Source organism: Sprattus sprattus, assembly GCF_963457725.1.
Source record: "Sprattus sprattus genome assembly, chromosome: 17".
Classification (NCBI taxonomy): Eukaryota; Metazoa; Chordata; class Actinopteri; order Clupeiformes; family Clupeidae; genus Sprattus; species Sprattus sprattus.
The window spans coordinates 13,661,088-13,675,989 of record NC_137915.1 but is presented as its reverse complement, the minus strand read 5'-3'; the positions used below and the strand labels follow the sequence as shown (position 1 = coordinate 13,675,989).

Genomic DNA, 14,902 nt, shown 5'->3' with positions numbered 1-14,902 from the left:
GTGGATGGAGATAAGGAGTGAAGGAAAGCGCATAAAAGAGAGAGGGGAGGAAACCAGAAAGACAGAGAGAGGGGTGTAAAGTGGGAGAGAAAGAGAGAGAGAGAGAGAAAGAGAGAGAGAGAGAGAGAGAGAGAGAGAGAGAGTTCACTAGCAGGCATGCCATGTATCCATTTAGTTTTATTCACACAACACAGAAGCGTTTTTTATATATATACGTATATATATTCCTCCTCCATGACAGTCTTTCCCATCTTCCACTATTCTCCCGGGTCCGATACGGTGACAGATCACAGGGCCATGCCTGCCAGGGAAGCCAGTATCAAAGGCATCGAGGGGGACTCTCAGATCTTCTTAAGCGCCATTTGTCTGTCAATCACGCCATGGCTTACGGTCCCTGCAACAAATCGGGAAATTCCTTGAAGACATTCCATGCGATTCCTCCGACGCCTGGTAAAACTCCTCCACAGTGATGTGACCGATAATCACGAACACGCCACCATACACTGAAAAAAAAACTCTTCAAAGACAGCTGAAGCGTTAACACGTGTTTGAGGCAGCAATGGACAGCTAAAGATAGGTGCTGTGACGCGACAAGCATCTGCAGAGTTTTTGTGAGGACACAACAATCCGAGCGAGCATGACAGTAAGATGGCGGATTTATTCTTTTATGGCTGAGCATTGTGAGAGAGGTTGTAGACTTAATGGCACGTTGTGAGTTGGGTTCGAGGGTTGCCTGTGATTGGCAACTTGACAAGTTTGTATTGATTAGCTGGATGGTGAAAACCTACCTCAAGCCAGTCTTTAGGTACTAAAGGTACTGGGTACAGGAAATGGGACAAACATTCACATTGTGTCCCTCACATTCTTTCAGCTCTTCTCGGCAAGTCACTACATCAAGATACGGATCGCTGCACCACAAAATGAAACACCTGCACTTTAAGTTGGTGTTCAGAGTCAAGTCAGTTCAAGCTCCCAGACTCCAGCTGGGAGTCTTTACTCCCCTGGAGAGAAAACACTGACAGGCTCCATTTTGTGTCAACAGTGGCCGAGTGCACCCTGCCATGGAGGCGAGGCAGGTGCTGGCGAGCGACTCTTTACACTCAGTCACACAGAAGTTCTGTGGCTTCCTGAGGAGGCGGTCCTTGCGTCCTTATGCTCCCGCTGCGTTCTCTCTGTGTTCCTCCCCGGGTTCTGCGGCGAGTGTGACCTGGAGCCAGGCAGGAGGCTCAGCAGGTGAGGATCTTGATGAAAGCGCGGCGGAACTCGATGTTGAAAGTGGTGTAGATGACGGGGTTGAGGGCGCTGTTGACGTAGCCGAGCCATGTGAAGGCGCTGTAGAGCTCGGGGGGAATGCGGCACGTCTGGCAGTGTGTGTTCAGGATGTGAATCACAAAGAAGGGCAGCCAGCAGATGAGGAAGACCCCTGCAGCGCGAGCACACACACACACACACACACACACACACACACACACACACACACACACAAGCACATAAATAAACACACATTCATAAATACACACACATAGACACAAATGCATATACATAAGCATACATTCACACCCATAGATAGAAATGACAGACAAGCACGTACACACACATACACACACACACACACACACACACACACACACACAGACACACACACAGACAGACATACGTACACACAGACACAGACACACACACAGACATACGTACACACACATACAGACAGTCACCCATACCCAAATACATACAAAGGGCACAGTTATTCTAATCAGAATGTAAGAGTGTGCATGAACTTATTAATTAAAACATCAAACGGGCTGCTCCACCCTCATTAACCTCTGTGGTAAAGCTCCATAGGCAGGTGAGTGGCATCTCAGCTCGCCTCACGGGCACATCAAAGGCTGGATGTCAGTGTCCCTCACTGAGACTGAGAGAAAGCCAAACATCCACCACCACCCCATCCCTCCACACACACACACGCACGCACACACACACATACAACCACACACAGACACACAAAACACTCATTTCCCAAGGCGTTTCAGAGGCAGAGAAGTCTTCAGTCCATACCACAAGCAAAAGTGAGTCTGGTCACATGACCGTGTCCGACCAATTAGCTCGGGGCTGACCCAGCTGAGCCCCCGCGCACAGCTGAAAAGCATCTGCTGTGCGTGCGGACTCATTTTCTGTCCAATTAAGCAGACATCTCGGATTAACATCAATGTCGAGAGTCAACGCCGGGCAGCGTCAAAGGTAGGAAGACGCTCAGACTGTATGTAGGAAACTAAATGGCAGAAAATTGGTTTTTCCTTTTCTTTTTTTAAGTTGTGGTTGGGGTCCTCGGGCCTTAATATCACTGTTTCACTCTGCGGAACTAAAGCTTCAAACGTCTCAAAGTTAGACTGCTGATCGAGCACAAGTGCTGATCTTGGGATTATTTCCAAAATCACTTTTGAATGTCACTGAATGTCAGGATTTAAGCAATATTCCTTAAAAACCTGGTTTCATCTGTTTTTAAATCTAATACCTCAATCTGCTAACTCACTCAGATAATAAATACCACATCAAAATCCTATGTACTGTAGGTGTGTGTGGGGAGGGAGAGGGGAAGTGGAAGGAGGATCTGTACAGTTGTACTACCTACATCCAAACACAACAGAAGATTTTTAAGCCAATCTCCCCTCCTAGTTCTGTTTAGAAATTTGAAAAAAGATAAAGATCAGTGTTGAATCAATATTTTTTGTTATATAAATATAAAATTCCAGAGCAAACTGCCTATCTGTCCTTGTCTGGGAATTCCCTGCCCCTTCACTGCATTCCATTTGTTCAGTTGGTCTGGCCAACTCTCAACGGCGCTCCACTTCAGCCACCTGATTGGACAGTCCTTTAACCAATCAGACCAACGATACTATACAACGATACAACAATCGGTAATAAAGCAAACACATATTTTTTCTGTATGAATTGTTCCAGGGCAAGTTTCTGTTCTGTTTTCAAAGAAAACTTGCCTTATCGAAGTTTTGCGGTGCTTCGGCGGCCACCATGTCCAATGTTTAAAAACTCTCCGTGCAGTAGATTTTGTAACGTAGCCGTGGTAAGTTTAAATCCGCCAATGGCGCGCCAGGTAGCCAAAAGCCAGTTTGTGATTGGCTCCAAGGATTCTGGAAATCTTGAAATGAACGGGTATGCAAACTTGGCCAGACCCAGTTCTGAGGCAAAATCAATTTGGCCGGAAGAAGTGGGGCGGGACTTCCCAGACTATATCTGTCCTGCTTCTGTTCTTAGGAACTCTTCTCTTGGGACAACTACTACTAGACTTTATTTTAGTCTTTTTCTTCACTCTCACTGCTGCTTTTCCCATTTCTCCTGTCAACTGCATATGGTTGGTGGAAATCATCATCGAGACTCATTTAAGCGCCTTGAGACAATTTCATGTTTTGGCGCTATATAAACTGAATTGAATTGAATGTGTTTTGATCCTACCACTCATGTTTTCACAATACTGAACTATCTGTTATTGTCAAGATCATGCCCTTGCCTTTTTACATCATTCAAGAGATTTTAATTATCCAGGCTCTATTATTCATAGGACATAATTACAGTCAAGGGTAGATAAGTGACAGAGATGACTTTCAATAGGAAGGTGAAACATCCAATATAAATGAATAAATATGTGTAAAAGATGCATTGAGACTCTGCTGGGATGCATTGCTCTTAGTTTGGCATCAATATACTTCTCAATATTCGCTGAAAACTATAACATCAGACAGGGAACCTTTTAGCACCCAGTTATTACACACTGCTCATCTTTACCCATAAAAGAAGCTTCTGTTCCCTTCGGTTGCCCTGTTTCCCCATAAAAGAACCTTCTGTGCACTCCCTAAGCCCTGAAGTACCGTTGAAAATGTATTTAAAATCTATTGGACTTCTTCTGTGAAGGTTTTCCTGTGGTCAGATCCTTACCCAGCACGATAGCCAGCATCTGTGTGGCCTTCCTCTCCCGCGCCTGCATGTTCCTTTGCCGGAGCTGACTCAGTTGCATCACGGGACCCGACGCCGGTCGAAGTGTGGTGTGCGTCCGCCCGTTCGATATATCCCTCACCTCACAGCTCCGCCTCAGGGTAAGGCCACCACTCGTCCTCTCCCCTGTCGACCCTTCCTCCTCCTCTTCATCCTCCTCCTCCCCTTCGTGAGGCCCCACGTGCTCAGTGCGAGCAAAGGAGGCATGGCTGATGCTGCAGTAGTTCTGGAGGTCCACTGGGGGAAGTAGTGAGTTTTCCACAGGGGCAGTGCGCGGCTTCTTAGGCCGCAGGAAGCTCGGGAGGAGGCGGGCCCTGGCCTGGGGAGGCTGGTCCGAGGTTTCCTAGGTGATTTAACATGACAGGGTTCCAATGATGTTAAGATAAGTTCTGCATATGCCTTCTCTCTTTTAGGCTAATATAAAAGCATGCTCTCAGAAGAACTAAAGGCTCTTCATAGAACCCCCACAACTAAAACCCTCTGTTGGACCAAAACGTCTGTGGTAAAAAGTAAAATGCTTAATAATGTTTAGCCCAAACCCCTTAATTGTACTAATTAAGATATATCTCCCTAATCAGTGTTTTCAAACCACTTGTCAATGTCAGGATGCTATAATTTGTTTGAGAGAATAAGTGTTTCTCAACACATGACCAAAAAACCTTTTCTCATATTCTCCTGGTGCCGATAAGAGAATATCCTCTCTGAATCCCATCTCCTCTCAGTCCCTCTCAGTGTCCTTAATACCGCATTGCCTGACCAACCGAGCTTGAAAAACTGTTATTGCATAGCCCTTTCTACGCCCTACTAATATCTTTTTTTTTGCACATTTTTTTTGGCTTTGATCTTTCATGTGATCTGTGGCTCGTATGGAAATTGAAGTGACAAACAGCCAGTGCTGGCATTTGGAGTTTAGCACCAGAAAAGCATTTTGTCACGACTGTATTTCAGGATCATAAATTTCAAGCTCTGGCTCCGTCTCTCTCTCTCTTTCTTTCTCTCTCTCTGCCTCTGTCTCTCAGCCCTGGGGCGATGATGCCAGGGCAAGACGCACTGATGGAAGACAGTCTGCCACGGTGCTAAAAACAGCCTGTGCGCTCTCCCAAAGAGCTCACAGTAGCAACCCACCAACTTCATTTGTAAAATCACTCACTTAGCCCGCACTCATTTCAGGCAAGACTGGTATGGCATGAATCAACAGACGGACTGCTTCTGCCAAAGCTGCACAGAAACACACACACACACACACACTTTTTCTGTCTCTCTCTCACTCTCACACAAACACACACGCACTTTCTGTCTCTCTCTCTCTCACACTCTCACACACACACACACACACACACACACACATAAACACACACACTTTCTCTGTTTCTCTCTCTCACACACTCAATCACACAAACAGACACACACACTGAAAGTATTCAGACCTCTTCACTTTTTTCTTATTTAGTTATGTTGCAGCCTTATGCTAACATCTTTCAAATTCATTTTTGCCCCATAAGTCTACACTCCACACCCAAAAATGACAAAGTGAAAACAGGATTTCAGAAATACTGATATATCACAGTAAGTATTCAGACCCTTTGCTTTGACACTTGAAATTTAGCTCAGGTGCCTCCCATTTCTCTCAATCATCTTTTTGATATGCTTCTACACTTTGACAGGAGTCCACCTGTGGTGAATTCAATTGCTTGGACATGGACATAAGGAAAGGCACGCACCCGTTCATATAAGGTCTCTAAGCAGACAATGCACATCAGAGCAAAAACCACACTATGAGGTCAAAGCAACTGCCTGCAGAGCTCAGAGACAGGATTGTGTCGAGGCACAGACCCGGGGAAGACTACAAAAGACTGCGTCGAAGGTTCCCAAGAGCACAGTGGATTCTATATTTCATTAATGAGAGTTTGTAACAGCCAGGACTCTTCCTAGAGCTGGCTGCCGGAGTAATTGGGGATATTTTTTTTTATCTCAAATCTCGAGATTCATTTTATTTCGTTTCTCAAATACGAAGTGTGCCATACATTCCACCCTTTATTGTATAACTATACAGGCGGTATATACTGTACTTACATCATTCTCCTGTATAGCCATTCCTCCCTGTATATATTTCTTGTGTTGTATTGTTTTGTGCTGTGTTGTATATTTTGTGTAAGTACAATGACAGCCACTTAACCCGGAGTCAAATTCCTTGTTTGTGCAAACTTGTATTCTGATTCTGATTCTGGGGTGACCAAGATCCCGAGCTCTGGAGATCTTGTGTACAGATGGGAAAAGATTCCAGAAGAAGGGAAAGTACAGAGAGATCCTTAATGAAAACCTGGTCCAGAGCGCTCAGGACCTCAGTCTGGGCCAAAGGTTCCCCCTCCAACAGGACAATGACCCTAAGCACACATCCAAAACAACACAGGACTTCCTTAGGGGCAACTCTGTGAATGTCCTTGAGTGGCCCAGCCAGAGCCCTGACTTGAACCCAATCAAACATCTCTAGAGAGACCTGAACGTTTTTGTCCACTGATGGTTCCCATCCAACCTGTCAGATGTTGAGAGGATCTGCAGAGCAGAATGGCAGAAAATCCCCAAATCCAGGTGTGCAAAGCTTGTTGAGTCATACCCAAAGAAAAAAACAAAGCGGTAATCCCTGCCAAGGCTGCTACAACTAAGTACCGAGTAAAGGGTCTGAATACTTAGGTCAACAGAATATTTCAGTCTTACCTTTTTAATACATTTGCAAAAACAATCTAAATATCTGTTTTTCGCTGTCATTAAGGGGTATTGAGTGTAGATTGATAATTTGTGAAAAGCAAAGGGGTATGAAGACTTTCTGAATGTTCTGTACACACACATGCAAGCACACTCACCACTTTAATCCTAATTGGGGACAGATCTCTCTTCTCCTTCATGGTCTCCTGCAAACAAGTCTCCTGGAGAGGAAATCACAAAAGAACGAGAGAGAGAGATGATGAGATGATGAGACACTCACATACACACACAACTGCACTCATTCACTCACACACACACACACAAACACACACACACAGACTCAAAGGATTGAACAAATACTTGTATGCACTTAAACACATACACGCAGACTTGCATGCATGCACACATATAAAGACACCAAATGAACACACACACTAATACATGCACACACACACACACACACACACACACACACACACACACACACACACACACACACACACACACACACACACACACACACACACACACAGGTGTCAACACTTCCATACAAACAAAACTATGCACTACTTGAATTTCATCTCTCATCCCATGATTCCAGAGTTCTCTGTTGGAATGCATGAGGTGTACCGCTGTGAACTCTACACGACTTCATCAAAATTAGATGTGCTGGAAAAAATAGATCACTCCAAAATGTAAGAAGAAAAAAAACCGGTAGGAATCCAACCGTATCAAATTTTGCTCCAGTTAGCACTCCATCCCAAAATTCCTGGACTGTTCAGTGAGAATGGCTTTGCTGGAACGTCTCCAAGAGAGATCGGTTCCAACGGCCCCCTCTCAAATGTGGGACTCTGTAGTTATCTAAGACACACAATCTCACGTTTGGAAAGCTGGAAAAAAGCACTTATTCTAATCGACACCGACCAAAAAAATCAATACATGAATTGATTAAGGTCGGTTTGATTTTAGGGTAGTCAGAGTCCGTAACCTCTGCCAATGTCAAAGAGGAAGAGGGAGTTTACTTGTTCCATGGGCCTCCTTAAGTCTTCAGCACTAAGTACATGCGTGATGGAGACATAGAGAAATCACACTGGACCTCTGAGGTCTCCTCCAGAGATTGTGCTGGTGCCAATTATACAAACATTGGCAATGATTGGGGAGGGGGGCTTGCTATGCCTGATACAGTATCGGATTAGGAATGCTGGGAAAAGTACTTAATGTAGTCGGCATAGAAGAAAATCAATTAATAGATTAAGAGTAGTTTTGGAAAGAAGGTACCAAGAGTCCATAACCTTTTCCAAGGTTAAGGAAGGAGTTACTGTAACTTACTATGTGAGGCATGCTTGAGTTTGTGTATGCATCTGTGTGTGTGTGTGTGTGTGTGTGTGTGTGTGTGTGTGTGTGTGTGTGTGTGTGTGTGTGTGTGTGTGTGTGTGTGTGTGTGTGTGTTTGTCTTTGTTGTTCAAGTGTACTCTTTCTCTGTCAATCTAATGTTTATCAGGTTATGACTGGCTGTCCTTACACTTTGTGTATATTTGTGTGTGTGTGTATTTGTGTGTGTGTGTGTGTGTGTGTGTGTGTGTGTGTGTGTGTGTGTGTATGTGTGTGTGTGTGTGTGTATATAATTCCGATTTATCATCTACATTTGCATTTGTTCATTTGCTAATCATCCAAAGCAAATGACATAATAAACCAAATAAAATACAAGCAAATGACTGATGGAGGACATAGCTTCAATGACTCATACAGTTAAGAGATTTTAAAATGTTCTACATGATTTCCTATTTCTTACATACTGTACATGTTTACACTAAACTACAGTTATACTTATATTTTTAAATATATCCATTTGTTGGAGTGTGTGTGTGTGTGTGTGTGTGTGTGTGTGTGTGTGTGGGTATGTGCTGCCTGTGTGTGTGGCACATTGAGCTCTTACCGCAGACAGAGGGGCTGTTCTTGGCTGGACTTTACCACTGGCCTGTCTGAAGGCGATTCTCTTCCTCCTCCTCCTGAGGAAGACGTAGATTCGGATGTAAACCAGCAGTGTGACCATGAAGGGCAGGTAGAAGGACACCACTGACGAGTAGATGACGAAGTCTGGGTTGGAGATGGAGCACACCTCTGGGTCATCTGGAAAATACACACATATGGGTGTGAGTACAGTCACACACACACACACACACACACACACATATATATGGATGTGAGCACAGTCACACACACACACACACACACACACACACACACACACACACACACACACACACACACACACACACACACACACACACACACACACACAGACATACGTGTGTGAGCCCAGTCACACACACACACACAGACGTGTGTGAGCACAGTCACACACACACACACACACACACACACACACACACACACGCGTGAGCACAGTCACACACACACACACACATACACGTGTGAGCACAGACACACACACACACACACACGCACACACACACACACACATACACACATACACGTGTGAGCAGTCACAAATCTGTCCAATAAACAGACAAGACACACAGTAGTTTGCCCCAGCAGTAACATGGCGAGGTTATAAGAGTGGGCAGCTGAAATGGCCGCATGATTCACCCAATAATGACCCGACCGACCACAGCCCCTTCATCAATTCCTCCACGCTCTGGTGGACCTGAGCCCTCACCACCAGAGAGATCGAGAGGAGCTAGCTGTTCAACAGCACCAGTCTCTCTTCAAGGGTGCCTGGCTTAGCATAGGCTACCAATATTCAATAAGCCACAGCTCTTCATTAGCAGCTACTGATAAGCTACTGTCGGCCTTGTGATTAGATGGTGATTAGCGATTGATTGATGTGGTTGAGGATGTTTTTTATTTAGTTTTTTTCCCTCTCAGGAGTTAAACTAGTTGTTGATTAGCACATTGCTCATTTGTAGCCCCCTACTACTTCCTTATTGTAAAAATGGGTTTTCACACAGGATACCTACTGAGTCATTAGTCCAGTAAGTTTTGAAGCATGAAGACTGCAGGTAGAAACAAGATTAATTTAACTACCAGGTGATTAGCTAGAATCAGGAGGTTTCACAAAACAGACTTTACAAGAAAGATTTAATTTAAGAAGGCAAACATGAAACTTTTATTTAACCTTGTTCACACTCAACAAAGTAAACTTTCAGTGGAAAAGACTTGGCATAACCAGCATTATCATTTCTGTCTCCAGGACATCGCCTTCTTCTCTATCCTGAGCGGATACTGGCAGAAGAATGCAACCAATCCTGCCAATTTAGGGATTTATGAGTTCCAAGGGTCTGGCATTGATTTGGACCCTTGTAGCTGAGTTCTAAATGTTGTAAAACTTTGCAGTACCCTTGCAAAAAACACAGGAGAACAAGATTGCAGAACTCAATTTAAGATGTATCATGGGACAAAGCTTGACAATGATCTTCTTTTGGAAAGAAACTGCTTTTTTTAATGTTTTTTATGCATGGATCAAATGACAGGGTAAATGGCCCATCCACCACCAATGAAATCATTTTTGATGCCATTCTTTTCTTTTTCTTATCCTTAATAGAAGCCCAAAGACGACAAAGGATGATTCTTGGCAAATGTCAGAGCTTCCGCACATCATCAGCCACCATGCACCCACAGTGCTCTTAAGCGAAGTCAAATATTCTTCAGGCACTGAGTTGAAAACGCTCAGAATAGTCATGATATGAGAGAAGTATTCATAGCCTTTAAATATTTCCTTCGAAAGGTTATCATGAAATAATTATGAGTGTGCTCACTGTTGCATTATAGATTGTTTCAAAATAAAATGTGTGGCGTGCAACATGATATTTTTGCCAGTTATTTATTCAGCCCATAGATTTGATGCATTATTGACACTAGTTGTCTGAGGTGCATGCTATGCTTACACCAGTGTAACCATATTATGTCAGTTCATACATATTTGAGTAACCTGCATTATGACAGGCACAGTTCCACACAGCATTGAACCTTTGGCCAGGCTAAAACCCTCTTAGACTTGCATCAGACTCTAGCGTGTTTCTGAAAACATTGAGGAATGAGGTTAACTCACCTCACAGTTCAGTACCTGCCGTCCATTGTTACACTATTCTAGACCGTTGTAGCCGTGTGAAATCTACAGCTTGAATCATCCAGCGCTTTGGAACGCTGATAGGACTGGGACTGTATGAGCTGGTCACTTCCCCCCTCTATGGGAACCAAGACTAAAGCCAAGTCTGACGTGGATCTACATCTATCCTTGATTTGGGACTTCTACCGCCTTACAAGATGTCCCGGTTGAGACTCACGTCTTCCACAGTCGTCCCGCTGTGATGGAATTACAGAACCAACTCTTCTAAGATCATCGACACACTTTATACATTTTTAGCCTCAAGCCCCTTAATTAAAACAATCTTTTTCCTTTGAGCTTCTCACTGCTGCTTTAACTTCCCCTACACGTTCATCATCTGCTCTCAACTAGAGTACTTGAGTATGCTGAGGCTGAGCTGAAGCTGAGGAGTGGATTAACAGCACGTCGCTTTCTATTTTTTATCCTCAACCAGCAATTCACCACATGTTATGAATCACTCTGGAGATACGTGGCGGCCACATTAACATTAATAAACACAATCTGGTAGAGACCTGTTCCAGGATTCCAAGGGACAGATTTCAAGTCTATTTCTAGGCAACAAAAGCAGAAACAGCCTCTGAGGTTAATATATAAAAAAAATTATATATTTTTATTATTTCAAGTTTTTGGGGAAACTTAAAAGACACCATCCTCCTCCTCCTCCTCCTCCTATGAGCCCCAGCCTATAGGGTTACTCAGGAATCTCGCAGTGGCTTTTCTATTGTCTATTCTATTTTTTCTATTCTACTGTCTCGTTGTCTTTGTGGCAATGACAAATAAAGTACTTTGAACTTTGAACTTTGAACTATGAGGGTGACCTATAATGAGAGGCCCACCAATACCCTAACGGTTAGGGCCTAACCCTATACTAACCCTAACCCTATACTGAGAGGCCCACAAATAGCCTAACCTTATACTGAGAGGACCACCAATAGCCAGAATACAGCGCTGTACAGAAATCCATTGATTCACCTAACTCACATGACTGACAGCATTTTAAGGCTGGTGTCTGCTGTTTCTGCCTGCAGAAGGGAAAGGGAATGCGTTGCTCACCTGTGGTGTTGAACCCAAACAGCAGGGGGCAGGAGACAGCAAAGGCCAGGACCCAAACCGCAGCGATCATGATGGACACCCGTCTACGAGAGCTGTGTGTGGTGTTATACAGAACAGGCATCACCACTGCAGTGTACCTGAGAGAAAGAGAGAGAGAGATAGTGAGAAAGAGAGAGAGCATGTGTGAGAGAGGAGACAGAATAGACCAACTTACAGCGATAAGAGACGATGAGAAAAAGAGATAATTAGTGAGAGAGTGAGACACACAGGAAGAAGAGAGCTGCGGTTTGGTGGTTTTATACAACAAAGCATAAGTACTGCGTATCTGAGAAAGAAAAACAGAGGGAGATAGAGAGAAAGAGGGTCAGTGAGAGAGAGAGAGAGAGAGAGCGAGAGAGGGAGGGAGGGAGTGTGTGAAAGAGATTGAAAGGTGTTTTATTGCACGTCAACACTGCCATGTACTTGCAAAGATATCAAAACTTCCATTCACAGATGGATAGAGAGCGCGAGATAGAGGGGAGAGATGGGGGGGATGTCATATGACACAGGCATCACTGCCTCTAAGCATCTTCGACATCACAGACACCTTTGGACCAGTTTAGAAGTTTCTTCTGTATTCTGTCTTAAATAATCTGAATGCGATATAGATGGATGAATGAAGGGGAGGGAAGGAGGAAGAGAGTGAAAGGAGAAAAAGAATGGAGAGGAAACACTGAGAGAGAGGAGAGATCGAAGAGGCTAAACAGGAGAGAGACGAAATGGGGTGTTGAGAGAAATGGAGAGCGAAATACATAGAGGAAGGGGTGAGAATGGCAAAGACAAACAGAGAGAAATAAAAATAGAGAAAAGAGACAAGAAAGGAATAGCTGGAGGGTGAAATTGCAACCTCATATATTCTGAATGCTCATAAGGGTTAGCTTAATCAATATTCTAATTGTGAGAGTTTACAAAAATGGCTGTCATAGCTCTTCCAAAAAGTAGTCTGTCACCCTCCATAAAAAAGGCACAAGCAATACTTTATTAAAAATGAATTACTGGTATTTATGCCAAGGATATTGAATTTGTGTGCGCTATTGAGAATCAGGCGGCGGAGATTCGAAGGCAGCGGTAATTAAGCTCGACCTGATTTGGTGCGGGTAGTTTTATTATTGCTAAATTTGTCATCACCATCGATGTCATTATCAAAGTAATTAATTCCCTTTTTTCCATAGTGAAAACAGTGGATGAAGGAGGTGAAGCAATAGAAAATAAACAAAGACTAACAATGGAACAAAAAAGCAGCACCCACTCTCTCCCTCTTTCTCTTTTTCTCCTTCTCTCTCTCCCTGCATGCATCTGTAAACCTTGTTTTCCCAGCTTTCAAATCAGATGCAGAACACAAACATTCATTGAAAAGAATGGAACGTCCACACCAACATCAATATTAATTTTATTAGGGCCAGCCTTAAAACACAATACATCCAAACACATACTTAATGTCTTCTCTCCCGTCTTTCTCTACCCATCTCTCTCTCTCTTTATCTGTCTCTCTCTCTGCCAGTCTCTGTGTGTCTGTCAGTCTCTTGAGTCTCTTTCTCTGCAACTCTCTTTCTCTCTATCTCTCTGTCTCTCTCTCACACATTCTCGGCCCACTCTGGGATGCACACAGATCCATACACACAAAATTAAAATAAAGCTGTCACAGACCGCCCCGCGTGCGAGTGTTAATTATGCACCTGCCACTGATGAGCTCATCCCCTTGCTAATAATAACTACAACGACACACACAGTGAACCAACTCCAGAAATGTCACTGTATGAACCCACAAATGCAAAGCCACACAGGACTCTGTCACTGCCATTATGAGAGATGCGACAGATTTAAAGATTTAGAGAGAGAAAGACAGAGAAAGAGAAGGGAGAGAGGGGGGTGGGGGCGGGGGGGAGAACATTCGCTCAGAGCAAGAAGGTCCAGGGTTCAAAGATTCCCTCAAGGCTGTGAAATATTAAAAGTTACAAGGTAGAGGGGAAAAATAAATAATGTAAATGACAGTACATGAACATGGGGCAAATACACACAGGACGTGGGTGTGTACACACTGAAAGAAACACACAACACACGCAGACAGACACACACCTACACACATGAAACACACACACACATGCATGAACATACACACTTGCACAAAACACCTTGGGTGGGCTATAGGCATGCAACATTTTTCAAAGCTGCATTTTCCAAGGATGGCAGAGTTTGTGATCAAATATTTAAAAAAGCACGTGATGAGAAGAGACATCTTGTATATCATTTCACTGGCTCAATGCACTGGAAAGAACATTCCAGATATGTGACAGATGACAGTGGAACCGATCGGGCCTAGATCTGGCATGAACCCAACCCAGAGTGTTGGGAAAGGAGTGAGGTGGACAGATTAGATAGCGGCAACCTCCGGGCAAGAATTGAACGGTTCTGTTGCTGGAAGTTGGAGGTTGATGTGTATCAGGTAGGCCTTCCAGGTGTCTTCCAATCCATCATCCTTTAGTTGCTAATAAAGGTTGCAACACTCTGTGTCCTTGCCGCTCAACATAAAGGTCTTTCTCCGGCACATCATAACTGCGTAATGGCAGCATTCTCATTCAGTAGGCAATTTAATCTCCACACTTTATTTTCATGTGCAGGGTTAATACAATTTCCATCCAGAGAGAAAATAAGACAATGTTTTGATCCCCCACAATCCAGGAGGTCACATAAGTTCAATTCAGTGTTTTCGTATGCAAGGGGTAATGAACAGACCATCACCACACAATGTGCAAACAGATGTGTCCAGGTTCCCCTACCTGTCAATGCTGATGGCACACAGGTTGAGGATGCTGGCAGTACACATCATCACATCCATTGTGACAAAGATGTTGCAGTATAGTCGGCCAAAGACCCAGGCACCACCCATGACCTGTTCAAGACACACACACACACACACACACACACACACACACACACACACAGAGACAGAGAGAGAGAGAGAGAGAGAGAGAT

At 44.0% G+C, this 14,902-nt stretch overlaps 1 protein-coding gene across 1 annotated transcript in view; it reads right to left on the bottom strand.

The window, feature by feature from the left end:
• Positions 1-1,226: 1,226 nt before the first annotated feature.
• The window catches only part of drd3 (dopamine receptor D3), a gene marked incomplete at both ends in the record, with an annotated part of 16,448 nt that continues 2,772 nt past the window's right edge, over positions 1,227-14,902 (bottom strand). The window contains 6 exons of the mRNA XM_080854680.1: positions 1,227-1,423; positions 3,949-4,348; positions 6,867-6,929; positions 8,645-8,838; positions 11,891-12,027; positions 14,707-14,819. Of these exons, the coding sequence (XP_080710806.1) occupies positions 1,227-1,423; positions 3,949-4,348; positions 6,867-6,929; positions 8,645-8,838; positions 11,891-12,027; positions 14,707-14,819 (1,104 nt within the window). The remainder of the gene's footprint in view (positions 1,424-3,948; positions 4,349-6,866; positions 6,930-8,644; positions 8,839-11,890; positions 12,028-14,706; positions 14,820-14,902) is intronic.